Genomic DNA, 27,361 nt, shown 5'->3' on the forward strand with positions numbered 1-27,361 from the left:
AGGATGACAGTTAATTGAAAGCTTTGAACTACCTCATCTGGGGCAAGAACTGTATTTAAACAGATGTTCTCAACGGAAAAGTAGTCTATTCATTAAACCATCAATAATGCAAGGCCAAAGATATTTGGCGACCTCTTCTAATTATGTGAAATATTGACTGTGACAACACTTAAGCCTATTGTAATGTTTTATAATTCTGTCATATGAGGAGATGAATGAATCTGCTCTGTACAGTGTAGATTACTAATTAAATAACCATTTGTAAATTGGATGGAATAGGAATAGCTTTAAGAGACCCATCACAGATTGAGAAGGTCCTCTCTACACTTAGCTTATAACTATGTCTAGAATAGTTTTTGAAAAGAATCCTATGGTGTTTCCTGAAAACAGCAGGCCAGCATCGACATGTTTCACCAGTATCAATGAGGGTAAGTTGCTTTTTCCTATGTAGCCTCTAACTGGAACCTAATGAGAAACTGGAACCTAGTGAGAAAGGCAAATAAAGCCAAAACCAGCTGGCACTTTTCTGGTTTGGATAACAAATGTCTGCATCACAAGTTAATATTTTTCCATGAATGCACCCAAAGAAAGTTAATGAAAATCCCATTACATTGCAAGCATTTGTCTTTGTTTTTTTTCAGATACCAGCCTGTAAAGCACGACTCAGATCAGGTGACTGAGAACAGGAGGAGCTTGAAGTTTGTTAAAATGTAAGAGGAGAGAGCTGAGGAAGACGAGAACCCCAAGCTCAAGAGGGAATGAAATAAGAGGAAATCCAGGCAAATTCTGCTTGAAGACCCTCTGATACTGAATCATGCAGCATTAAAAATGTCACTTGCACACGTATACAAACATGGCTGCTTTGGAATATGTGATAATAGCAGAAGTTTCTTAAACAGCTTAAAGAGATTGGTTTGGGTGTAACACTGAGTCACCAACAGTACATTTTTAAAGCGCTTTCTGCTTGCCATCTAAGCCAGCCCATCCTTGGAAAGCCAACCATAACCTTTAATAGAGCTGTGGTCTCCTTTGCTGTTACTGGCTCTCAAAATGAGAAACCATGCATAGTTGTGGCTTCAGATACCAAAAAGGAATTCCTTTTTCTTCCTTTTTTTCTTCTTTTTCCAAGGATGCAGAAAGGAGGGATCTGCTCTGAAATGCCTAAGAGCTGTAGTGCTAGGAAGATTTATACACTGTAGCAGTGAGGGCAGGAACTTAATGCAGTTTACTGAAGTTTTATACACAGTGTCATTAGACTAGACCTAGGGAAGATATCTCATTTTAGCCACATAAATGCGTCTACATCAGCCATCTAAGAAAACATTATCTATTTAGAAGTCAGATGCCTAGCTGAATTAGTCATCTCAACTCCCTGTATGGTCACTAGAAAGAGAGGGACTTCTGCGGAGTGGTTCATCCTACCAGAAGGGCAGCTCCTGAGCATATGGGAAGATTCGACCTCTCTCTATGGAGTATCCAGAGACTCAGACTAGAGTCTGACTCTTAAGTGGCCAGGTGTAGCCGGGATGAAGTCTGCTCCTGGTGTGGAGGCTGCTCTCAACTCTATCAACCACCGACAGATGTCACACTCCGCTGGAATAACATTGCACAGCCACCGTCCCAGTACTGCTGAGCTGAAGCAATTCTGTTTTCCATTTGATATTTCTCTGTACTGGTTGTATGCCAGGTAGCTTCAACACAGCAATAATGTGCATTCAGAGGCCTCAGTCATATATCAAAATATACTATATCCCTTCAGCACAAGGAGAGTGGCCCAAACAAATGTGCTGTCAGTCTTCAGGCCTTTTCTTGTATTTCCATCATCTTTTATGAGCAATGATCAAGAAAGCCACATGGATCAAAACAAGCTTTTCTAGCGAATTTATTTTACTAGTATGATGAAAGAACACCCTGCTTTTAAGAAGACATTATTTATACAGGTCAGCATTCACAGGCAGACAGAAAGTCCCTGGCTTGAGGAGATTATGAGGTAGTGGGGAAAAATGGAGAACAAAGAACACAGTTTGAGAGAGAAGGAAATATGTATAATTAAAAGGAAGACAGAAATATATTGAAAAGAATAAGGTAGCAAGTCCTGCGTTCTGGAGCCATTTATTTATATCTGTGCTTTTAAAATGTCATGTTTTGCAATTCTATGGCCAGATATTTAAGTAGCAACACAATGGAAAGCAACATTTATTCAGGTTTCATGGTGTTGCCTTTATCACAGCATGAGCTTCTCAGTGTTAAACTGCTGAAGGCACTGTCTGAGAAGAGGAGGAATAGAAGATAATCTGGAAACAGTGAGGGAAAAAACAGAAAACAATAACTAACGAATCTCTAAATTGTATCCCCTGTATGCTAATATCTTTTAAATATTATAGTGATAACTTCTATGGAAAGACAGCGTTTGAACTCAAAATGAGTTCCTCAAATCCTTGGTCTGTCCAGTCAAAGTCAAGAATTCAAGATCTTGGTCACAGATGGTAGAATTTCTTTAAATAAGCCAACATAATTTCTCCTTGATATAAACGGTACTTTCTTAAGATATATGGAAGAAAAGCACACACTAGAACAGTAGGTGCTTGTTAAACCCACCAACTGATGATGTCATTATCACCTCCAAACCCTGCATTTTAACCAAATTCCAGTGCTAAGGAGCGCAATGCTAACAAAACACATTTCTCTTTGGGAACTTCCAAAACGTGTTTCCAAGTTAGAACAATACCATAGAATGCAAATATAAAAATACCTGCCGTGAGATGGAAAAAGAGGTGTATTTAGCCCAGCATCCAGTCGTTGACACGAAAGGGCACGTACAGAGAGATCCCTCCCTTCGCATGCCTCGGTTTCAGCCATACGTGCATCGGGCACAACCTACTAACATACAGCTGTTTTATATCGGGCACTGGTGAGACTCCCAAAATTACTTCAAAAACTTTTAGGTAATTGAACCTCCATACACTGTAGAACAAGTATTGTAGATGTAGTCCAGATATGTGAAGAAGAAGTTAAACTGGCTTTTAAAAGATCATGCAAAAGCCTTCCAGAAGAGCGGAGCCCAGACGCTGGAGTCCTGCTCCAGCCCCTGTGTGGTGGCACCTCCCAGCATCACGTCCCTGCTCGAAAGTGAGACCAGCAATCTTACTCGTGCAACCACCGGTATGCTTTGTTTCAGCTTGTTTTATACAAGCATTAAAAGGCCTCTTACATGAAGCATTACTCATTTTCCTCATACAAGTCTTAACAGTAAATTGATATCAAATACTAAAAAAGCAATGATGGTGAAGCTGCCTCAGTAAACAGTACAGTTAAAGATTTCTTGACTTCCTATTAAAAGGGTCAACTTCTCCAAGAAAGACAGTATATCAAAGTAAGCCCAAACTTTTTGCTCCCCAAATTATTTTCTTCATAAAAATTGATCAGTTACTGATATATCAGTAAAATGAAGGTAGGGGCGAGACTGTTTTCCAGCAGAATCTCTTACCTCTCGATCAAACCGTGACCTGCGGATATGCACAAGCCTGCTTTGCAACAACAGTTCAACAGCCTTTGGCACAGGCTTATAACGCAGTGAACATTCAGTTCTCCCTGAGGTCACATAACTTGAATTCTAGGAAACATTTTTTTTTTTAAGCTAAACACAAAACTGGCACTCAGTAATGTAAAATGGTCGAGATATATTTATAGGGACAGTACAGGAAACTGCACGGTTAATAAAGGTCTGAGCTAGATAACTATGACAGCCTTCTCTCCTCTTAAATCACAGAAAATATGCTGTCAGTGCCTTTGCCACCAGTTTCCTAAATGGCCATGAAAGCAGCACAGCCACCGAGAACCACAGTTTCCTGGATCTGGAAAAAAAAAGACATAACTGATTAAGCTCACGAAACTATAGGGAGGATGAAGTAGTTTAAATTTTTAGATAAGAGTAAAAACATACTTCATAAAGCTGTTGGCTTCCATCCTTCTTCAGCGAAAGTACTCATAATTAATTATAAGCACAGATTATATTTCTTCTACACGAGAAGTACAGGGCATTTCATTTAAACTGCGCTTTGGAGGACTCTGGCCATCGGGCTCATTGAATGAGGGTCTGTGAGATGCAGAGAGCATCACCCATCTTCTGCAAGGCGATTTGCTCGAGACATCCTCACGGACCTTCTCCCAGCTCGCCCCTGCTCCATAAGGTCTCCCAGGGACCTCTCGGCTGTGCGTTGGCGCAGCACCCAGCAGATGGCAATGCAGGAAAACCTGTAGCGGGTCCGGCAAGCAACAGCGTTGCGTTTGCTGTGCTTGGAACAAGCTCCTGTAAGGCCGCAAACAATTTTCACTGCCAGTGATTAGTGGGTTTTGTTGTTGTTGTTTTTATTTTTTTTAGCATATTTACGGGCCTGTAGCATTGACCTGTGACAATGGGTTTAACATCCCACATCCAAAACCTTACGGATCACCTGTGAGGATATCTAAGTGCCCAGGGCCCTTCAGCAATCAAAAAGGTGTATATATACCTACATATGTATACATATATATATATAAATCTCACATCATTTAAGGATTCTGCTCAAATAACACGTTCTCTTGCTGCATCTTCTATCTCTCTGCAAGGCCACACTGTTTCCAGGCCAGGGAATGAATTTTTAATCAGATTGGGGTCTTTAATGTGATCAGAGTTTAGCAATAAAATAGCAGGCAAGAGGTTTTATTTGGAGAGCACATTCCTGATTATTGTATAAAGGAAACTACTTTTAATGACAATCAAAGAGAGAAGAGTTTTGTCTGAGGAACAGCCAAAGGCAGAGGCATTCCCTAGGCAGAGCCACGCTCTGCCTTCCTGGGCTCGTAGAGGAAAATGGATGCAGCAAAACTTCCAGCAAAACACAGAAGCACCAAATATCTCTAGAGGCACATTTTGCCTTTTATCTGAAGAAGAAAAACAAAAGTCTTAAATCAGTAATAGCAAGGGAAGGTACTTGGGCTTTTTAAGAGTTGTTCAAGAACAAAGCTTGATTGCATCAAAAAGCTGTTGAAGCACCTTCAAGTTCTCCTTCTTTTGTATTAAAACTGAGGTAACTGGACCTGGCAAAATAGTGCTTCTTTCTTGGAAGGGCACCAATGGTGAACTGAAATCACAACCAAACTGCAAAATGCTCCCATGGACACATTTAACCACTGCTGTGTAAAGTGGCTCCAGCTCTTATGTGACATTTCAGCCCTATCTGCAGCTCTAAAAGTCACCAGAGTAGACTGAATTACTAGAGCAAATAATGGAAACACTGAGAAATCCAGTCACAGGCATGTAAACACAAGGTAAGTTTACTTACTACAAACAAGCAACCCAAATTATCTACATCCAATATATTTTCGCTCATCTCTATATGTTTAAATCATTAACATTGTTTGGACTTTGTCTTTTAAATGGCACAATTAAAAACTTTTGTAGTGCTTAGGAAAACAAATGCGTAAGTTGCAAACAGATACAATAATTTTCTCTTCAAAAATATATATAGGCAACTGGTCTCAAACTGCACTGAAATACTTTGGCATGTTCTGGATTTAATAGTTTCCAAGCATAAATGCTTGGAAACTCAATACTTCATACTATACTATGGTCACAAGCTTTTTCCTAATATGTCTATATTTTATTGACTCATACTATGGTGACAGCAGGCTTAAAAAGCTCCAGGGCAATAACGAAAAGCTGTAAGAAAGTGACATTTAATGTGTGTGGCTGACCTGATAGCATGGCTAATATTAGAATAATAGAAACTTTCTATATTTCTTTAAAAAAAAAAAGTCAATGAAAAATAAGAAGAGTACAGGAAAGAGCTGCAGAAAGGAAAGGGTTGAAACAATACCATTAACTAAAGATTTGTATCTGTTTTGATGACCTAAAATAAGATTGAGAAGTAACTTCTTCCTAAGATAAAAGTATCTTCAAGGAGAAAATACCACATCCTAAAACAATCTTTAGTATAGCAGGGAAAAGCATAACAAAAAACAAAAGATGAATTCCAATTGGAAACAAAGCATGTATTTTAATCGCGAGAAAACAGATTCTCTGTTTCTTGGCAGTACTTTTCTAAAAGATGTGGTCTAAACGTAATTTTGGCTTGCAAAAAGTTGGAGAGCAGACATCTAAAATCAGGAGACTGCAGATATATCGCTCCTTGCTCTTTCGTGAGACATCAAGTTACAAAGAAGACTTTTGCCACAGAACAGAAGCGGCAGGACTAAGCAGCTACAGAGGAAGTCCTGAAGCCCCACCACCTTGCTGTGAAATTGCCTGTGGTCCCTACAAAGGGGACAGGATGAAGGGAGTATTTTTGCAAATACAGTTTTTAAAAAGTGTTTTATGAAGCTTTGAAGACTACCAGAGTTAAAAAAAAAAACTTCGGAGAGTGTTCCAAACTTTAAGACACAATTACCTGAACACGGTTAACAGCGATGTGAAGGTGCCTCTAATGGCTGGGAACTATGAAAGCAGCCCCTTGACCTGCCCCCACTAGGGAGGACTAGTTGGAGCAGCTGAAGTTGTGAGGTTGCATGTTTAATCTTCTGGATTTTAATAATGTTGATCCATATGGGTATACTTAGTAGGATTTGCCTTTTTTTTTTTTTAATTAAGAACATTCAGAAAACATTGCACTAAACAGACTAAGTTTTAGCCTAGACATTTTAATATACCTTTAATTGAGCCTGGAGACTTTCTGGAGGAGCCCTAAACTCTGTTTCACTGCTCTGCATATGTAACCAGGTTGTAATTTTTATTCTAGCCACCAGAATAATTTTGAAGCTTTGATTTTCTTATGGAGTGAAATCATGAAAATAATTAATTTCAAACTTATCAGACCCTGGATAGAGGAATTATTTTGCAATACCAATTTTTAAATAAACACCTGAAGATTCAGCACTAGGTTAATTGGCCCAAAGGTCATAGTTTATTCAGCCAGGAAAACAAAAACAGTACCCAATACTCTGATTTCTTTTTATGCTGATCCTGGAAATATGAAAAAGAGGTATGAAGACAAATGCCTCATCCAGATTCAAAACTCCATCTAGCACCTCACATCCTCACACATGGGCAATGTTATTTATGGTTTCCTGATGCAAAGAAACCAGTCATTATCCTTGCTAATTGGTTTAGAATAAGAGAGGTATTTCTGGATGTCGCAAATGCTCTGCTAATCTCACTTCAGTGAGAAATTCTTCATTTTACCTCTTCAGAGAAGGGCTCCAGACATGGCATATGCTTTGGCCAAGGGCAGGGTAATTTCTCTTTTAATAGGGCAGATGACATTTTTCCCAATTATTATGAAAAATGAAGACATGATAGGTGTTGTGTCAAAGTAGATCTTTTGGTCACTAAAGAAGCAAAACTTTTGGGACTAGAGAGTTGCAGCCCTTCGGCTGTGGCTGCTGTGCTTTTTTCTATACTTACTAGCTAAACTGAATAAAAGCTCTCCGATAAAAATATCACCCTCTTTCTTCACCACTTTTGGAAATGAGTAATGCGTCATTGAAGGTAAAGAACTGGTAGCGAATACTACAGCAAAATTCAAAGTAAACAGATATCAAAGTCTGGGGTCAGGGAAGCATATTTGTATACAAGCTCAACATTACAAAACGCTCCTGCAAGAAGCAGATTTGCATCAGCGACACCATTTGCTCTTTATTCTTCGTTGTCCAGCATTCCTGCAAGATGAGGTCACGCTCCATCGTGTTCACCCTATGCCAGCGCTATTGCTCCCAGATCTGGATACGTCTCGGTTTACACGCGCACGGCACGCACGCTTGCAGCATAGCTGCTCTGGGCACCGCTGTGCTCAGGGAGCAGAGGCACCCGTTCCAGCGGGGGCTGGATCACTTCGAGAGGTGCCATGGCTAGGTGCCTTCAGGCATCAACACAGGCCCGTGTTCCTGCGCTGAACCCACAAAACTCCCAGAGCTCTAGCACAGAGAGCTTGCTGCAGCACATGCAAAATAAAGCAGAAGAGGTTCAGAGCTGGAAAAAGGGTTACTATCCAGCTTCACGTGTAAGAACTGTCAAGAGGGTTAAGCTGCAAATGCTCTGAGGGCAGCATCCATTTGCAGACTTGGAGACTTCAAGCCTGTCTGCTCAGGCCTAATTCTGACTCTAGGAAAAAGATGGGAAACCGGTTGTAATGATCTTGAAGTAGGAATTGCTAGTTAATTAACACCAGGACTGGTAACATGGAAGAGTTCTTCCAGACACTACAGGAGATTAGAAATCATCCAATAGACTAATGATCAAAGCTGTAGATTACCCTTTTCTACATAATATATATTCTCACACTACTTGGATATCTCTCCGCAGCTTGCTGTGAAACACTGCAAGTCAGCTATCGATTTGTCACTCACTGTAGCTCGTGCTCACAGAGATATTTTCCTGGTGTGTCGCCTTGCCACACGGCCTGAATTCTTCTCAATTACGTACGGTGGAAATCAGCCCTGTAAGCTGATGTTGCTTATGGCTATGAAAAGGATCAAATTTCTATCATGTTTCCTATCTTTCCATTAATAAGCAGGCTATCTAATCACAAAGAGCACAGTTCCCACACTTGTATCGAAGAGAAAGTTAAGAGAAGCGAAGCACTTTGGTATGGGAACTCCAGAGGAGAGTTGCTTTGTGCAGGCCTTAGGCTGAGAGGAAAACCCGTGTTACACCCAACCACATTAACCACAAAATCCCACAGACCCACTAAGAGCAGGTACGTTCTTCATTTCTGGTGGCTGTGGGGTTCTGTGCACAGACAAGCAGGACAATGAGATGGTGACAGAAGTCCCATGGCTGAGTGTATATAGGTTAAAAAAATCACGTAACAATCATCATGGAGAAACATCCTTTTCTCCTTCACTACGCAACGAAACAGCCTTTACTGAGGAACCTTTCAGTCTTCCAAAATTAGAGGCAGCAACTAACAGATGGTGGTTCAAAAACTGCCTGCTAGTTTTTCAACCTCCTTCACAGCAATTCTGCCAGCAGGGGCTGAGATGGAGGAACAGGCTTGGTACCAGCTGAGAACAATTATCTGGGTATTTGGACACAGCACAAAGCAAGGGCAATGATCTACTTCAAAAGAATTAATGTAAAATTCTACATAGTATTACCCTTAACGATGACTACAAGTACAAAGTGTCTAGGGCAACCTGAGCTTTTCTAAGCTCTTTTCTTTCCTCTCCTTTTTTAATTTGGAGTCTATCCACTTCATTTTTTAATAAAATATTTTTATTAACACTGCTGCTCTCAACAGAGAAGATATCTCCGCACTGGGTATGCACATGCACCCAGAAGAGCTTCCCACATCTCTGGTCTTGCCTCCTCTGAGTAATTTGTCTTGCTGTGGTTCACAAAAAAAGCAAAAGGAAATTGTATACTAATGTTATGTTTATTTCCTTTTTGGGAACATCTATATAATCCTGCTTCATCTCCATGGGAGGGGAACAAAATATTTAAGTTAGTTAATGATTTATTTGTCCTGAAGTAAATTGGCCTTATCCTCTTTCTCTCCTTATCCTTCCTTCTGGGTCCATCAGGAAAAAATCCTGGCTGGGGATCAAAATTAGCTCCCTGGGGGGAAGGGGGGTGGAAATCTAACTCTGTAGGCTATATAGAACTATTTCCTTGAGATGCACAACATAAAATTTCATTTTATTGGATACGAACAAGTATAATCCAACTACTGCAACGACAGAGCAAAATCTGAAGACTAAAATTTCAGGTACTGACTGAGTTTATATAGCACCTGTGCAACCACTGTTTTTGCAGGCAATTAAGAAGGAAGAATATGATCGAGTCAAAGGAGTAGGGACAGAAGTCAGTTCCAGTCCCTTAGATGTTATTCCCTACTTCAACCTGCAAAGTGTTTGGTTTTCCACATGAATTTGGGAGTGAAGGAAGTGTTTCATCGTGAGCCAGTTGGGTCTAGAAGGGACTCCTGGGTCACTCTGCTGACCATTATAATAATCTCTCTCTGCTCCAGCTTCAATGTAAGAGATAAGAATAGGAGCGAGCAGGATTGTACTCGTTTCCAGAAAAGTTGCACCAGGCCCCTTTATAGCAATCATTCCTTTATCCTGATGGTAACACCATTTTATGGTTGCATTTCTCTGTTTCAAAGATGCAGCACATTGGCAGCTCAGTCTTCCATGATCAACGTGTATACTGAAGACTCTGTTCTTTTAAACAAGGTCCTAACCAACAGCTGAATGAATTCTAGTGCTAAAGGCTTCTTCTTCTTCTTCTTCTTTTTTAAGTCCATTCCTGAAGATTATCAGTTTTTCTTCCCGTATAACATTCTAGCATCCTCTGCACTGGCAATATGTGTTTTTTGTCACATCAGCACATTCCTGCTTTTTGTGTAATGTCAGTAATGACAATTAGCATCAGATCCATGACAGACTCCCTAGGAACTCCATCAGTTACCTTGTTCTTCATACTGTCTTTTATCACATCTTCCTTTTGCCAGTAGCTTGAGAGAGGCAATCCTCCCCCCCTCTGCTCGGCCCTGGTGAGGCCGCATCCAGAGTACTGTGTCCAGTTCTGGGCTCCCCAGTATGTGAGAGACATGGAGCTACTGGAGAGTCCAGAGAAGGGCTACTAAGATGGTTAAGGGACTGGAGCATCTCTCTTATGAGGAAGGGCCGAGAGAGCTGGGACTCTTCAGCCTGGAGAAAAGACGACTGAAGGGGGATCTTATCAATGTATACAAATAACTAAAGGGAGGGTGTCAAGAGGATGGGGCTGGACTCTTTTCAGTGGTGCCCAGCAATAGGACAAGAGGCAACGGGCACAAACTGAAACACAGACACTTCCATCTGAACATGAGGAAAGACTTCTTTACTGTGAGGGTGACTGAGCACTGGAACAGGTTGCCCAGAGAGGTTGTGGAGTCTCCATCCTTGGAGATGCCCAGGATTGTGTCCAGATGGCTTTTGAACGTGCTCTAGGTGACCCTGCTTGAGCAGGGGGGTTGGACTTTGACGAACTCCAGAGGTCCCCTCCAACCTCAACCATTCTGTTTCTGTGATTCCTTAGCCAGATCCTCATACAATTTCTAATTCCCTTCTTCTCCAGTTGTTAGATAATGACATCCCACATAATAGTGTATTGCCTCTATTTTGTTTGAGAAGACTCATCTTAACAAAAGCAGCTATCAGGTTGGTATGGCATAACTTATCTTCAGTAAATATCTTCCCTTCACTTTGTTAGTTACCTTTCAAGTCCAGTACATTTTAAGAATATCTAGGCAGCTCCAGATCAATTTTTTCTCCCCTCCCCCTAAAATACAGCTATTATAGTAGCTATTCTCCATTCATGTCATACCATAGCCAGACTGAGTAGAATAACACATACTCTTATTAGATCTGATCAATTATGAATTGGAGGAGACAGTTTACTTGGTTTCTATAACTTGCACATGCTTCTTTCACTTCTGTTTCTAGAAGATTATTTATTTCAGCTTTTCTCAGTATATTCCTCCTTCTCCCCTTCCCCTGTTAACAGCACCATCTTTATTAGGAGCAAGAACTGAGATGCAAGAAGTGAGAAACTACGTAGTTTTGTAGCTAAGTCTGGATCTCCCTACCTTACAGTACATGATAGTTTCATTTTATTTTCTTCCTCTTACTTACACACTTAAGAACTTTTGCAGCTATTTTAATCTCTTTGGAAGATAATTCAGCTGGACTTCTGGCAATTCTTATCTCTACCCTGACATCTTGTTTTCATTTTTGAGACATCACCACAAAAATGGCTTTCCTTGTCCCTTTTCCTGGCCTTTTCTATTTCTTGTTATCCCTACTATTTCCTGTTCTTCTTGTGGTGCCTATTTACCTACAGCTGATTTTCTCTGGCTCAGGACACAGATCTCTGATAATTTTATCATAAGCAAATAGCAAGGTTTTATGGTGCAGTCTGAAACATCTTACTCAAAACTGTGAGCTCCTCAGTGAAGTTAACTATCCACTAGCTAGCAAAGACAGGGGAAATTTTTCATTTTTCCAACTAAGAATTTTCCTTTACAGTCTTAAGACTTCCTTTACAGTTTAAGACTTCAAACTAAAGTCAGGACTAGATCTCTTGAGCTGAGTTTTTTCAATGACTAGTTCGCATTTATGATTAACTTCTTACAAAAGCCAAGTGTAAAGCAGAACTACTTTGTGTTGGTTCTGTGGCTATCATGCCAAGAAACACTTCAGTCACCACATCCAAAAAGATCTGGGGTCTATAGCTTCCCACTGCCTCTTGCTGGACATGAGTGCAATTTGTTTTCCCCTGGCTGTATGCAAGAGAGACTTTATTCTACTTACAGAACCTACCCAGCTATAAGAGAATATGTTAATAAAGAATTAAGAACAGATTCTGCTATCCATCTCTGACCATGCTAGATCTTGTCTCAAAACAAAAGGAAAGTTGAACTGTTGAATGCTCAAGAAAGCTTAGTTAATGGGTCAGTTCTTTAAAATAAGAATTAAAAATACTGCCTTTCAGCATAGCTGGAAATTATACACATTGCACAACTAACCTGACACGGATAAAAACATATATTGTTACTACAGCATTCAACAACCAGAAGAAACAACTGGCAGTTTATCTGATCATGGATCAGAAAGATCAAAGATTTGATCACCTATCCTGATGATCCGTGCTGGGGTTTACTTGGTGCACTAATTCAAAAAGCATGCATCTAGACAGCTAGGAAAACACCCCCCAATTTTTTTTTCCCTTTAAAGACGCAGATTATTTGTACCATATGCCAGGAAGTCATGCCACAGAAAAATCACTCACTGTTCAGAGCCAGGTAAGCCAAGAAAAACAACCCTTAAAGTGGAGCATGCTAGAGAATGCAACCAAAACCTCTCTCCCCTTTCACAATATGAGAAAATATTCAACTCTAGTCTAGTGATTTGGACCACATCAAACAGAAGGGCAGATTAAGGCAATTCTCAGCATCAGTATAACTGAGACAATCAGTGGAACCTGTCTTGACCACAACTGGAACAAACTCTGTTGACTTCAAACAGGAAAACACCAAAACCAAATTCTAGAGCCTCCAGTCTCATTTTGCTAAATTATTGGCAAGACTGAGCAAAGCTCACATCAATTCATAGTGTCACAGAGAGCATTGCTAATTTTTAGCTCAGACAGATTTTGAGAGAAGACAGCCTTCACTTTATCAGTTAAGCCCTTCCATTTCAAAAGGCAGTCCTTCATCCTACAGGCAGTAACTTGCTCCCTTAAGGAAATAAATGGATTGGTCTTGTCTCTTCAGGCTCAATATACTGCCAGGCATCTATATGATGCACATCATCCATAAAAAAAAGACTGGGAATCTCATCTAAAGTAGTCGATGGCCATTTTGTAATTGATATGAAATGCAGGTATTACCGGTAATCCAACAAGATGTACATATGATTGGCATATGAAACTCAGTTCTGTATAGCAGGATATAGCAATTATTTGTTGAAGTTTCTACATTTGCTTAGGGCAAAGTTGTATAGCAGATTTTCCATCCTACACTTTGTGATCTTACTGTGAGGTATTATGTAGGATACTGCTACAGATTTATCAAGGCCTTTACCCAAGCTTTCAACTGAAGAAAGCCTCTGTAACCCTGCCCTACTTCCACCAATGTTACAAAATCCAAACTTCCAAAGGGAAGTTTTCCTACCAGCAAGCACAGAGGCAGGAATCAATGTACTGTTGCCCTGGGAGATGAATGGAAAACCTCCAAACTATACTTAAATTCAAAACTAGAAAAGTAAACTAAAATCCTAGTATACAAAGGACACCCCCACCCAGTGTCAAAATGTCACTGAGATGCGGAATGGCAAAGCAGCTATAAAGTTATTAAAATACTGCTTTCAGGCAACAGAGGTTTATGTTTGCTGTAAGTCACATAATGCTTTTGGTTCAATGTGTAAAGCCATCTGTGACTATGAACTGACACCTCTGCTGAATTCCAAGCTCAAGGCTGCAAAAAGTAGTCAGGGAATACAAACCAGAAATACCAGGAACAGCAAAGCCATCCATCCCTGCAACCATTTCTGACCCCCATAAAGCTGGAAAGTTTCCAAAGCCACACCAGAGCAAGCCTGAGAATGAAGGCCAACCTACAGGTGCACTTACCAAACATGATCCACCAGGGGCCAGGTGGGAGGCTGCAACAGCCTATTACAAGTCTTGCTGTAGTTAAAGCAGGTGGTTCAATTGCAGGTTTACAAAATGAGCAATCAGGACTAGCAGGGCAGCTGAAGCTCCCCTAGGCCCTTTCTGGAGCGCCTTTCTATAACACACCATCAGGGACTTGGACCTCAGGTTGGCACCCAGCCCACTGAAATGATGCTTTCTGTAAGCAGAGGCTCAAGCCTTTATCCCCCTTCCCTTCCCAGACTTGCTTCTGGGGGAGCATGGATTCTCCATCACTCAGCTTAGGCCACAGAAAGCAAAAAGGGCTGAAATCTCAGGAAACCACAACTCTAACTAGTACTTAAGGAAGCAAAAGCAACAATTTCCACTTTCTGCAGTTGTTAAGCAATTATACTACATTTCTTCAGGGTTGATAGGAAGTGACCTCTCCTTCCCCCACCCCCTTTGGACTTTTACGCATTTCTATAAAGCGGGGAAGAGTCTGAGGTTTCCATTCTCAGTGTTTTCCTTGTCCTTCTCCCTGTCATTATGCTGTAAACCTACCAAAGGGCGGACACTGTTCCACTGGGATTTCAGCAATGCTGCTCTCCACGGTGTTGTCCTCTCCCTCTTTGAGTTGATGATACTTCTACTTTTGCCACATCAGGAAGGAACAGATCAGTTAATGCTTAACGGATAGCCAATTACTCACAACCTTCTCTCGGCAAACTGTTTTCTCAGGAATCAACCTGCATCTGCCACTTCAAGAAATGCTGAGGGAAACAACAAATTTTTCCATCAGGAAGTGCAAGAAACCTGGTCTTTGCCAAATTTACAACTCTGCAGTCTTCCAGATATACCTGTTCAGAAGCATCAGTAATGTATGCTGATTGAAAATGGAGCCTTTTAAGACATAACTCTTTAGAAATCTCACTGTACTTACAGTTCCAGAGTGGCTGATACAGACTACAGATATATAAATGGACTGTATGTAAGTGCTGAACATGAATATAAGTTGTCTGCAATATCCTTTGTTAGTTCTTTCCTTGGTGCACTCGGAGATGCGTAAAACCCCACACCTTGCATCTCCCACAATCATTTTAACAGAGAGCCTCCAGGACACTACACGATCTCCAAGGAAGCGACAGAAAAATTTTTGATGGGAAGGTAGATTGCAGTGTCATCTTCATATATGAAGAGTCTAAACCAAAAATGGTTATTTGACTGAGATGCTCGGCTTTTATAAGCCTGAAGAACAACATTTATGATTAAACCTTTTTTTTTTTTTTTTAATTTTGCAGAACACTTGAAAAAAACATGTGGAAGTTGCTCCTTTTAAGAGAGACCCTTATAAAAATGAAAAGTTAAGTTTGTTTACATTTAAATACAAAGCAGCTTTCTAATTTTATATAATCAAGAAATGGAAAACAATTTTTATTAACATGTTTTACATTTACAATCTTTTATTAGCTAATCAACATCAACATGCAAAAATAAGCGCTAAATACAAACCTCTACAATATGGTTTTGTTTAAACTACAATGGTTTAATTCTCTTGAAAAGTCATAAGGATGTGTTCTGTAGTCATTAAAATTGAACTATTAGTTTCAGTAATGAATACTATTTAGACCCTAAAATTATGTAATCATCCTGCAAGGCATCTTCAGAAACTTCGCCCAACACTTAAGAATACCAGCTCATTTTCATGTGAGTACATTCTCAAAGCAAGAAATAAGGCAGTAGCACTAATGATTTCATATTGAACCCTATGCACATAACTAATAACTTTAGAAGGACTTTAACACTATGGTAGACTGGAAAAGGAACATTTAAACAAGCAGTGTACTTTGCCTGAAATGTTCTCAGTTTCTCTTGATACTTATGCAACCTCCTTAAAATATTTGGGTTTGGAAAAAGACTTCATACTCCTTCAAACCAGTCCCTAGTTGATCCTCCAGAGAAGCCAGTCTTGTGTCAATGACAGCAATATCTTCCCATGGAAATAAGTTACATGATTCGTGTTCAGGATTACTTCACGAGAGGATCATAAAGAAGGCAAAGAGGAGCTTAAAGGAGAAAATACTTGTAGTATTGAAATCTTTGATAACAAAAGGGTCTTGGACAATTGTGAAAAAGAGGGAAGGAAAATGGATTTAATTTCAGATCTGTTGTAACTTTTCCCCCAGTGCAAATGTCCATCTTTAAAGAAAGTTATCCTTTAGAAGATGAAAGTACTTTTGAGAAGAGTCCAATTTTTGACCTTATGTTACAAAACCTTAACAATCAAAATTTGTTTTTGTTTTTATTCAAGTACAAACTTAAGTCATAATTCCTCTCTTTAAGAGTGTTTATTGTTGCTCATTGATCTTTGGTCGCAAGAAACAATAATGCCACCGACAGGTCTGATCCCCAAGGTGGCAGATTTTGCTTCTTTGCCACACATTAAGGCCCCCCCCTTTACAGGGTATGCCAATATACACTGTGTCAAAATTCCAGCGGCACTTCATCATGTGTTTTATGGACCTACATGATGTAGACTTTCTCAGCTTGTGAGAAGTTGAAGACTTCTTTGGTTCTTGGGCAAACTACTTTGTCATCTTGACGAATAGAAAGCAGAGACTGAAAAAAAGTGAAATCAGAAGATAATATTCACAACAGTAAGTGCAACTCAAAACATTATTTAACTGTTATTAGGGAAAAAAAGTGTTTTTTTTTTTATTTTTAATACAGGTATTATAGTCTGAGGTCGAAATACCTTTGCCTACAGAAGTTTCTCACTCCACATTTTCGTGCTGCAGAATGATAGATTTCTGGTGGCATTTGATTTTGTTATAAATTCATATGTTCAATCAGAGGTTAGCCTCTTCAAAGACCGATTTCACTGCACAAATATACAGTCTCTTAAGAATTACTTTAAGAAGTCACTTTTCTTTTGTTAAAAGATGCTTCTCGCTTTCTGACTAAAGTTTAAAAGCTCGTATTTTGTTATAGGAAGTTATTATGACCACAGCTATTCTGGACTTTAGTAAGTCATTGATTTAAACACTTACATTGTATCCATAGACATATCCATTTGGTAACATCATGGGAGGATTATTTTCGTTCATTACATCCCCTGAAATCTTGCAGACTAGTCGGGAGTTGGCACAATGTGCCATAGGCAGAGGCTGAGCCAGCTTGTTCAGGGATTTGCTACACACAGGGCAGTCTGGGTTTTTTGAACTCCCATCCTCTTTATAACACTGTCTGTTTAACAGCAAGTTAAAGAACAACCACCACAGAACGTAACAAGAATTAGTGTGTTAGTAACGCTCACTGGAAAAAAAAAATACAGTAAACTGCAAATATGAACTAGGCTACAGAGTTCACAGAACTATTTAATTCAAGTTTAATGTGCACCTATAAAAAAACCAAATCAAGCATTTTGGCTCTTTCAAGAAGGAACACGAGTAAGCAGCAAGTGTCTAGTACCCTCTATAGAAAGTTTCTGATGTAGAGCACATTAGTAGCATCAGTCCTATAATACACTGTAACGTGGTAAATCCATTAAGTTTCAAGAGATGTAGCATATATTTGAATATTCACATAAAAAAAAGACACACACGCACACAGGGTAAATAGTGTAAGTGCTTAAAAAAACATTTTGACCCAGTTCACTAATTTTTCCAAGTATATTCATCCTAATTTACAACACATGGAAGGAGAGGCTAGTATGTAGGCACAATACAGAATCTACCCTGAAAAAAAAAAGTTTTGTTCTTTTTTTTTTTTAAACTATAAACCCATTTGTGACCATCTGCCCTTAATTTAATATAAATGCCAATTCATACTCCATTTAAACAAGAGTTTCAGATTTCTCTTTGAGCTCTCTGAAAACTATCTATGAAAGAGAGAGGGGCAGGGGGAAGGACTTTTTTGCGCTCAACGGTATTATCTGCATTAAAGGATACGGTGTTTTTATAGCTGAAAGGCCTGCCTGGAGGGTTATAGTAAAAACAGAATTGTTTCCCAGCTGATGTAGTCTGTAGTTATCATATCTAAACTGTTGGATCAGCATTCTCCATCGAGCAGGGTCCAAGAGATCCTGTTAGAAAAAACACAACTATAAGTTGTTTTCAATGTAGTTGTCTGGGGGGGGCGGGGGGAGACACCGGGAGTCGTAAATTGTGCACAACCCACAAGACTGAATCATAAAATAAAAATATACATGCTAATGATCAATATGACTGTACTTATCTAGAAAGTACCTTTTAATACTACTTTATCAGAAATATAATCCAAATAAAGTTTTACACAAAATTTCTGGTTTAATCATATACAATCTCCATACTTACCTTTTATTACACATGCACACATGAACATCTAAAATACAAGATCTTAGCCCAAACAAAATGCTTTTGTTTTTACAGTATGACTAGTAGAACCAACTTAGTTATCTATACCAAGGTCCACAGGACCTTTTACATACATGCACTCTTCCTCGCGCTATCAAAAGCGAGCTAATTGCAGATGCCAGTTCCCCCGTCCCTCATCTACCACATGTTCTAAGGAAGGCATGTAAATCCTGCTAAGGCTATTTTCTGTATTTAGTTTTTAAAGTGTTGGCCTACTTATGACGCAAAATTAGTATTGTGGAATGTTTGCTTTAAAAGCCACTGAACCATTAACATAGGACCAGGCAAACTTCTGTTGAAAAGTCACAAGCATTTCAAGTTAGGCTAATTCCTGCTGATACCTATTTGCAATATATATTGTTTAACAGACAAAAGTGTCATCAGGGTTTTTTTTGGTGGGGGTGGTGGGGGGGAAGGTTTTAGTTTGAAAAGTTGGCACAGCTCCAGGCTAGAAAAAAGCCTAGCCTGCATTTAAGGGAAGAATTCTTTAATACGCATTGCAATGCTGTGGCTCACCTAAAAACAAGGAGCAGTAGTTAAAGTAGTTTATTTTTATGGAAACAAGAACTAAACCCACAGAAATCAAGGATATTTTGAACACTAAAATAATGCTGAGAAAGAATCATACAAGAAACCAAGACCCCTTGAAAACATACAGGTTATGGTATGGCACACACAGGCATGGATCTAACCCTTTTTTCTGCTAGCTCTGCTTTTCCTTTGTATCCAGAACCTGCTTCTCTCGTTACGAGAAAACATTACGGCAAGCTATCTTAGAAATAAGCTCAGTATTATCAACTGTACACACTTTGAGGCAACTAAGAAAAACAATTATATATTTTTAGTATATTACTGCATTTATTAACCAAGTTTTTAAAAGAAAATCACTGAAGGACTGATTTAGTGGCAGACAACACACAGAGTAGCAGCAGCAATTCCAAACGTATGTTACACGAACTTTTAGGCACTGATACTACCAAGATGTAGTCTAGTCTTTACGCTTCCCTTTTTACTAGCTTGGCCCATTCTGCCTCTCCGTGGTTCCCTCTTCACCCAAAAAAGGGATCAGAGAGGGAAGGACTCCAGCACCACTTTCCACTGTAACCTCTATGCTGGCATTCCCCCACCCCAGGGGGATCTGAGAGGCCTGGAAACCTTTCTCCAAAAATTTTAATAGTATCAGGGTACATTTTGGGGTATTTTATTCACAAATGCCTTGTCATTATCCTAAAGTTACACGTTAGCAGAATTGCATTTAAGAGAAACTTGGGAAGTATCTTGCAGAAGTAGAAAGAGCCAACATTTAAAGAACTGTGAAACTAGATTTTGATAGCAATTGTCTGAGCAAGTAGAGAAACACTTCTCCATCCCTTCTCCCTCTCACCCCAAACTGAACTAGCTAAATAGGGCTGAGAACAGGCTCACGTATAACTTATAAATTTTAGCTGAGATTATGAAATTGTAAATCTCCACGAACACAGAGACAATAAAACTGCTGGACTGGGTACAGGTTTGAAGAAATTTTCACAGCTCCCATTAAACTGGGAATATCTTTGGAGGAAGGAGCAGATGCAGCTTGGGTGGAGTCTGGTTATGTTTTTCTGACAAATGTTTGGGAAGTGGAATTACACTCAAGCCTTTTTTCAGCTTCTAAGTAATGGATTTCAATGGATTAAAAACAAAAAACCTACATCCATCTCCACCCACCAGGAATACTAGATCAGAGAGGGGAAAAAAACCCAAATTTTTATCAGGAAAAAAAAAAAAAAGGATTAACTACCGTAAAGCAAGAAAAAACAGCAGGAAGAAAGAAGAACAGTTGACATGGGGAAGAGGCAAATCCACGGGGAAGAGTCAGAGGCAAAAGAAAAGGACCCTGGACATGATATGGAATTTTTGGCTGACTTCTAAATACTCCAAACCCACAAGGAGAACTGAGGCAAAGAACCCACACACATGAAGGCAAAGAGAAATGCATACACGTTTCTTGTAAAAAGAAGAAAAAAGAAAAAAAAAAGAAAAAAAAAGGGCAGAAAAAGCAGTGCAAAACTCTGCCGCGGGATTGCACGTCTGTTTGCTCTACCGCCTGTTCTCCAAAAGGCCAGAATGGTCTCAGACCTCCAGGATGAAGCTTTTGTCCTGACCCTAAGGCAACTCCAGAGAAGAGGTAACAGGCAGCCTACGCGCAGGATCCATAATAGAGAGATAAAGTGCTACTTATGCTTAAAAACCCTGTGATTTTAAAGAGCTTAGGTGATGGGACACAAAAGTAGCAACTCATTGTACATCTGGTTGGAATAATTTTAGCCACAGCAAGACAAGTTTGTTCAAAGGACGTCAAAAGAAAATCGCTTGTTTTCCCATAGCGTTAAACATATTTAGCTTTAGAAGTTTTCCTCAAGTCCTGAAAGACAGGATGACAAGCGAGCAAAAGTTCAATTCACTGGTTATAGAAGATGCTTCCTCCCTTTGGTTAACAAAAATCAATTATATTTTAAGAGATAATACATTCAGACAAACTATTTCTCACAGGTGTAAAAAGCTATTTTAAAAAGCCATTTGTGCCCACAACTCCTAGTGAACACGTTAAGGTATCTCCAAAAAAGCTTGCACTCTACGATTCTCTGTGTAAGTGATTATTAGGGGACCCCAAACATGACTCCCAGAAACTAGAGTTAAGTTGGATCTATAGTAAGTAGCAGGGAATTTGTTCCAGTAGGATGGCTGTGTGTTAAACAATACTAGCTTTTCCCCCCCTTGCTCTCTCTCATTGAAACACTCTCTCCAAACTAAGTCTTGGAGCAAAATACAGGATTTTTATTTCCTGCCTATTCCACTCTAGCAAAACAAGCATGAGCTCTGCCGTACAGCTGCCCAGTCTAACACATCTGTCATTCATACTCCTACCTCACACCAAACAGAATCTGAGACGAAGAAATTCACTGTTTGGGCTTTTTTTTTAAAAAAATACTATTAGTTTCATCATTAATTGTTTAAAAACATGTTTATATTGGCATTGCCATATATTGGCTTGGCATTTCAGAGAATTCTTGTCTTGCTTTGCGCCAGTTCAACTACTATCTACCTTCCGCCTCCAAAGCCACGTAAATCAAACAGCACACACAACAGAAAAGCCACCACACACACACACACGCACCTTGAAGAGACAGAATTAGCACATGACCAAAGAACAAACTGAGCAGAAACAGGAGCTACCTATGAATTCTGCTCAATTCAAATTTAGGTAAAGTTATTGCCACCGATATCTACATTAGTCTGTACAATTTGAATACATGAACGCTTACTTTTAAGCGTAGAAAATTCTGTGTTCAGATCATTAAAAATCAACTTTCCTTTCTTCATCCCAACCTCAGCAAGGACATTAATTTGAAAAATGCAATCAAGAATTGCTGTTAGTGTATTAATACCCTGTATTAAGACCCCATCCTAGTATGCTGATCAAAACCATTGCATCGTTTCCCTGGACTTCCCCATCTTCCGACTCTTGCTGCACACCCGCATATCAGGTTCCAGCCCCAGAGAACTGTAGTCGTGTGTTTGTGGAAAGCCTAGCTCAGGGGCCATCCATTACCATTAAGATCCAATTGCAATAACAATACAAATGCCACCTGGACTGATCGACAAAAAAGGACTGGTTATTAAAATTAAGGACTTAAAGATGGAATTTAGGAAGTGAGATTAGAACAATGTTCAATCTACAGTTCACCATTGTATTCTCCTGTGGAAAAAAAAAAGTCTACTTTAGTATTCTACTTTATCACTGGGTTTTAAGCATAAACTTACCTTATAGGGGGAGATATGAGTGTCTGAAGGAAAAGCCAACATTCCCATCACTTGTCGAACCTCATCCAGCTGGCTTCCCTCAGCCTGACTGAAATGCTTTCTTGCGTGTCTGAAATACAGAGTTTAGAACATTACTGGATATCAAATTGTTTCTAAGTAAACTGAATTAAGATTTTCAAATTATACAAAACTTCAGGGAAAAGCTCTGTACTCAATACACAAAAATCTATAAGGCTCTTTATTTTAAGGGCTTGAAAAGTACCCCCTGTGAATGTGAACACGAGCGCAAGAATGAGTTTAAATGTTAGCAGTTTTACACTGTAATTTCTTAGGAACCAGAACTTCCCACTGTAGCATGAAGTCTTCTACAACAATTATTTCTTACCAAAAGCTTCACCTACATCTAGAATGACAGATTATTAAAATAAATGTCTTAGCTTATGCAAGCTCAGGGTACTGCACTTATTCCTTCTGCATGCCCTTGCAAGCAAGAAAAGTGAGGTCTTATAATCAGCTATTGCATACCTTTAAGCACTAAAAATACTTAATGATCTACCTTGTTTACACTGACATTTGAGACCATGTTTACTTTTGAATAAGTGATCTTCTGGTATGGGGTAGAAGATAATATAATTTCCCGTGCAGAATACAATAAACTGCAGGATAATGTATTAAAACCCCCCCAGAACAAAAAAGCCACCCACATACAACTTGCTAAAAGCAGTATTTTTTTTCCCCCCAGGGGCACAAAAGTAAGTAGAACTTCAGTACAAGCTTTTGTACTTTAACATACACTGATTATAAGAAATGCACACACAGGGCTGAAAATTTGTATATTTGAAGAAAGTGACAGAATTACTAAGAATGTATTCAAAGCAAAATGTGGAATTTTATTAATTTTCAGGAAATAAATACTAAGAAACCAGAGAACTATTATCAGATTATAAAGGATATGTGACTCCTTTAAAACACTGTATTAACACTAACAGTGTAAAACACTGAAACTTCCCCTATGTTGTCATCCCAAGATCATCAATTTTCAAGTTGGAGTTTAAATATAAGCTTAAAGGTGAGCAACACTTCAAATACAGAAGTGATCTACAGGAGAGTCCTCCAGCCTTCCAACTGCACGATTAGTTCAGCATTTCTCCTAAAAGCCCTGTTTTCAGTGGCACACGGATGTTGCTCAGTAGATTAAGCACTGAATAGGGACTGTACTGAATTCGGCATTGCATAAGCAGAGAAAGTTCTTCCGTGCTGTATTTCCCCCCGGGCTGTATTATGGAGAAGATCCCAAGTTCTCAGAAGTACCCCAGTTAAGGCTGTGCTCTTTTTAACTATTAAAAAAGTTGTTTAAATCTCTTTAAAGTTTTAAAATTAGTTTTAGAAATATTCAGTATTCCTCAACTATTTCATGAGTTGAATTGAAGAAATTAAAAAAAACTAGATTTTTTTTTTTTTCTGGTTTTAACTTCTGTGTTATGCTGACTCTATGTCATCAGCACCGTGAGACCAGTTCCTTTAGCAGTTTCCGTATTCCAGCTTCCTCTCCCACCCAAACCAGGAAGCAATGGAAGTTATGGGGACAGACTGTTTCCACCCAACTTCCTACTCCGAGCGAGCAATTCAGAAATGTAAATACTGTTCTCTGGGTGATGACTGTGTTACGATAGCAGAAGTACAAAGTCCACAGCTTGAGAGAAGAGACTAGGCAGCCTGAACATACCTGGGGAAAGTTAAAACAAGCGCTAGTGGAGAGCTGCAGAGGAAAGCAATAGCTATTTAAAAGAAATCTTGGGCAAAGCAAGAATTTGGACCTACCAACTAAATTAAAACAAAACAAAAAAAACCTTAAGTGTGCATGCACGAGAGAGAACAAAAAAGCAATCTTAAAAAGAATTGATAACTGCGCATTTGCTATGTTCTGTGAAATTAAGAGCAGTGGTATTTCAGTTTTGTACCAGCCTCAGGTTAGTATTACAGTCCTCCTCCCCGTCAGGCTTCGATTCACTCCTACGGACAGGATTTCCACATATATCCCCCTGTTTTGGAGGCCCTGAGCTGCAACAGGTAAATATTGGCCCCACTTGTCACATGTGCTCAAAACAGCTGGAGTGAACACCCTATTCAGCGTGTGCTACGTGTCTCTCCGTGTGCGCTGGCCTTTCAGAAGGGAAGCACGCAGTAACCCCCACTTTGATCATTTGGAAAGTACCCCCCAGGTTGGGGCACGGTGGCTGTCTTAAAATTGTAAATATTCCTGAAGGAAGAAAAAATAGTTTAACATAAAAGAGCTTCCCTAAAGTGGATTAAGCCAGAAGGAATTAGTTTTTTTTTTTTTTTTTTTAAACAACTTTCTATTAGTTTTTGTCTCCCAATCTTCTCTGATGCCTCTACCCCGTAAGAAAACAAGAAAAAGACTTCCCACAAAGCCAGCAATGCTAACGCCGGAACTTCTTAGAGCGCCAACGCAGAAAGTTAAAATGAAGCAAAACATCCTTTAGAAAAAGAGAAGCAAGTTTGTTAATTCATGGCACTCCAAAGTCTGCTGGTTTGGGAAGCAAGAAACAGTATTCACGATGTGAGAACTCATGAATGCAAAACATCATTTAAATAATCTCTTATGCCTTTATTTACAATTTCCCTTTTCATTCAGCTAATTCTGTCTTCTCCGGGTCTTAGTTAAAATTTTATGCTTTTCTACATTCTGTGACAGCAACGATACTAGAAGACTAAGATGTCACAGAATGTGTCCCATTTTTTGTAACTGTTTTTGAAAGCAGAAGACACAGCCATGCATTTAACAGAAGAATCCCCAAAGTGCAAACAAAACCACCGCTCCATGCATCATTTTTAAAAGTCCACAAAAGAAACATTTTGCTTGGATATGTCTCCTCTCAGCAAGTTTATTTGCAGATGTCTAATGACAAAGCTACATTTCATCTACTCCCCATTAATTTTCCTACAAGTGGTTGTAGGAACACCACTACTAACACTTCAGTTCCCCCATGATTTGGGTGAAGGCAGGAGTTTAGCCACCAATTTAAGGAGGCCCATTGCTGCAGACAGCTTCGCTTGAAAGACAACACTGCATGATTTTACCCTGGTTTCTTCTCAAATGACAGCTGTCTCCAAGTACCACCACAAAGGAGAACGGTGCCCTGATTTTCATCGGATTTTGAAAGCTCAGGTTCTAACTGCAGGCAGGCAAAGTGAAACTCTTCTCTAGAGCTTACTTGTAACACAAATGATTAATTTTTAAATGTAAAAAAAAAAAAATATATATATATAGGAGATACATGTATGTAATGTATGTAGTATCTCCTTTGGCTGAGGATATGTATTCTGAAGATCTGCTATGCTCAGAGAAGTGTGTAAAAATGACACCTCATCTCAGATTCTCTTGGGGGTGCAGAGGCACAAACCTTATAATATTTATTCACAGTGCTTTCACTGCCATTAGTGCGCACAAGTCAATATAGCTGCAGCAGAGTGTGCTGCAGTCCTTGGACCACTAACTGAATGCTTCCAACAGATCAAAGTAAAAGGTGGAAAGTTATTTTTCAAATCCCAGGACAATTCTGTAAGCCCTGGAGGGACAGAGTCTACTCTTCTGTTTGTCTGAAATAGCTGTTTCTCCAGCATAAGTGGGTACAGCAAACATATTGTATTTGACAAACCCAAGAAAGAGAGGATATTTATAAAAACTTTAGGGTTTACAATCTACTTTCTGCTATGGGTACAATACATTAAAAAACCTATACAGACTTTTGCCTTCTACGTGAACGAAGGCATTTATCAGAAAGCAGCAATAACTGAGCACAAACAGAAGGTGTCACCAAGGAAAGACTCGGTCCTCTCTGCTCAGTGACCCACGCCCGGACACCTTTATCTCCAAGACCATCATGACTACTAGCAAAGTGCCTCAAAGGTTTTTATACTTATCCACCTGTTCAACCCCCCCCCCCAAACTAAGTAAAATACCAGGCCAAAGAGATAATGGAGGAACAAGCTGTTCACCCTTGTAGGAGGGAAGTTTACTAAAATGAATAGCTGTCCCCCTTTTCTCCTCCTCTACACATCACTGGCTATTTTTGTTTATTCTTTTTGCCCTTTATATCCCAAGAACAAGTGCACAGGGTGTTTTGTTAAGCTTTAAGCTAAGAACATGTTATGTTTCTTTAGCCTCCTATAAAAGCAAAGCAGCAGAATGCTGTCAGGTTTTCACAACACAATCAAAGCCCCAAAACTGTGAAATCAATGTCATCATTAATTCACTGTTACTGTAACAGGTATTGGCTTTAGGAAAAAAAAAATAGGAGACTGCAGGAATTAAAAGCTGAGTATATTAGGCTAAACTTTGTGATGCACTTAAGCACAAGAGATTCATGCTTAGTATTAAACAAACAGTTCTGGTATGTTCCCAAAACTTGCGCTTTCAAGACCGCTCCGATAAGCTACCTTAGAGCAAGGTCAGTTTGCACACATCATATTCTAAAAAGCTACAGAAATTCAAGCCCTGTTATTAACTAAGATATATATTTTTAAAGCTCACATCAATTGTATCCTAAAAGCAATATGTCACTTCAGAGGTTCTCAGCAGGCAGTAGGCAAAGCTTTCAAACTTATTTAAACACCAGCTGCGTTTCAACAAAATGTCAGCTCTCCGAGTTCCACTCGTACAGGAAACTACTTGGTAAACAGCCTCTTTCTCTGCTTTCTAATGGATGCCTGACCTATTTATTGCGCCACGGACACAATACCGAAAGAATCCTGCTGCAGGCACTTAACAGAAGCAAGCTAATAAAAACACGAGTTGCAATGGTTTGCTAGAAGCAAGGAGATTTATGGTGCAAGGCTATGAATTCATTCAGTTGAAAAGGAGAGAATTAGGATATAGAAGGACTTCCGTAGCTCCTTTTCATTTATGTTGCAGATATAAAAATCAAAGCAGCATTATTTTCACTCGAAAGTTGTAACTGCCAAACAAAAATATTTGGCTGACCCTGAA

At 39.4% G+C, this 27,361-nt stretch overlaps 1 protein-coding gene across 3 annotated transcripts in view; it reads right to left on the reverse strand.

The window, feature by feature from the left end:
* Positions 1 to 15,565: 15,565 nt before the first annotated feature.
* Positions 15,566 to 27,361, reverse strand: part of MAEA (macrophage erythroblast attacher, E3 ubiquitin ligase) — a 53,257-nt gene continuing 41,461 nt past the window's right edge. For all 3 annotated transcript variants that reach the window (XM_067298346.1, XM_067298347.1, XM_067298344.1), the window contains 4 exons: positions 22,351 to 22,459; positions 18,103 to 18,236; positions 17,203 to 17,398; positions 15,566 to 16,771 (listed from right to left, as the gene is read on the reverse strand). In XM_067298346.1, the coding sequence (XP_067154447.1) occupies positions 16,676 to 16,771; positions 17,203 to 17,398; positions 18,103 to 18,236; positions 22,351 to 22,459 (535 nt within the window). In that variant the 3' untranslated portion in view covers positions 15,566 to 16,675. The remainder of the gene's footprint in view (positions 16,772 to 17,202; positions 17,399 to 18,102; positions 18,237 to 22,350; positions 22,460 to 27,361) is intronic.

Source organism: Apteryx mantelli, chromosome 5, assembly GCF_036417845.1.
Source record: "Apteryx mantelli isolate bAptMan1 chromosome 5, bAptMan1.hap1, whole genome shotgun sequence".
NCBI classification, from domain to species: domain Eukaryota; kingdom Metazoa; phylum Chordata; class Aves; order Apterygiformes; family Apterygidae; genus Apteryx; species Apteryx mantelli.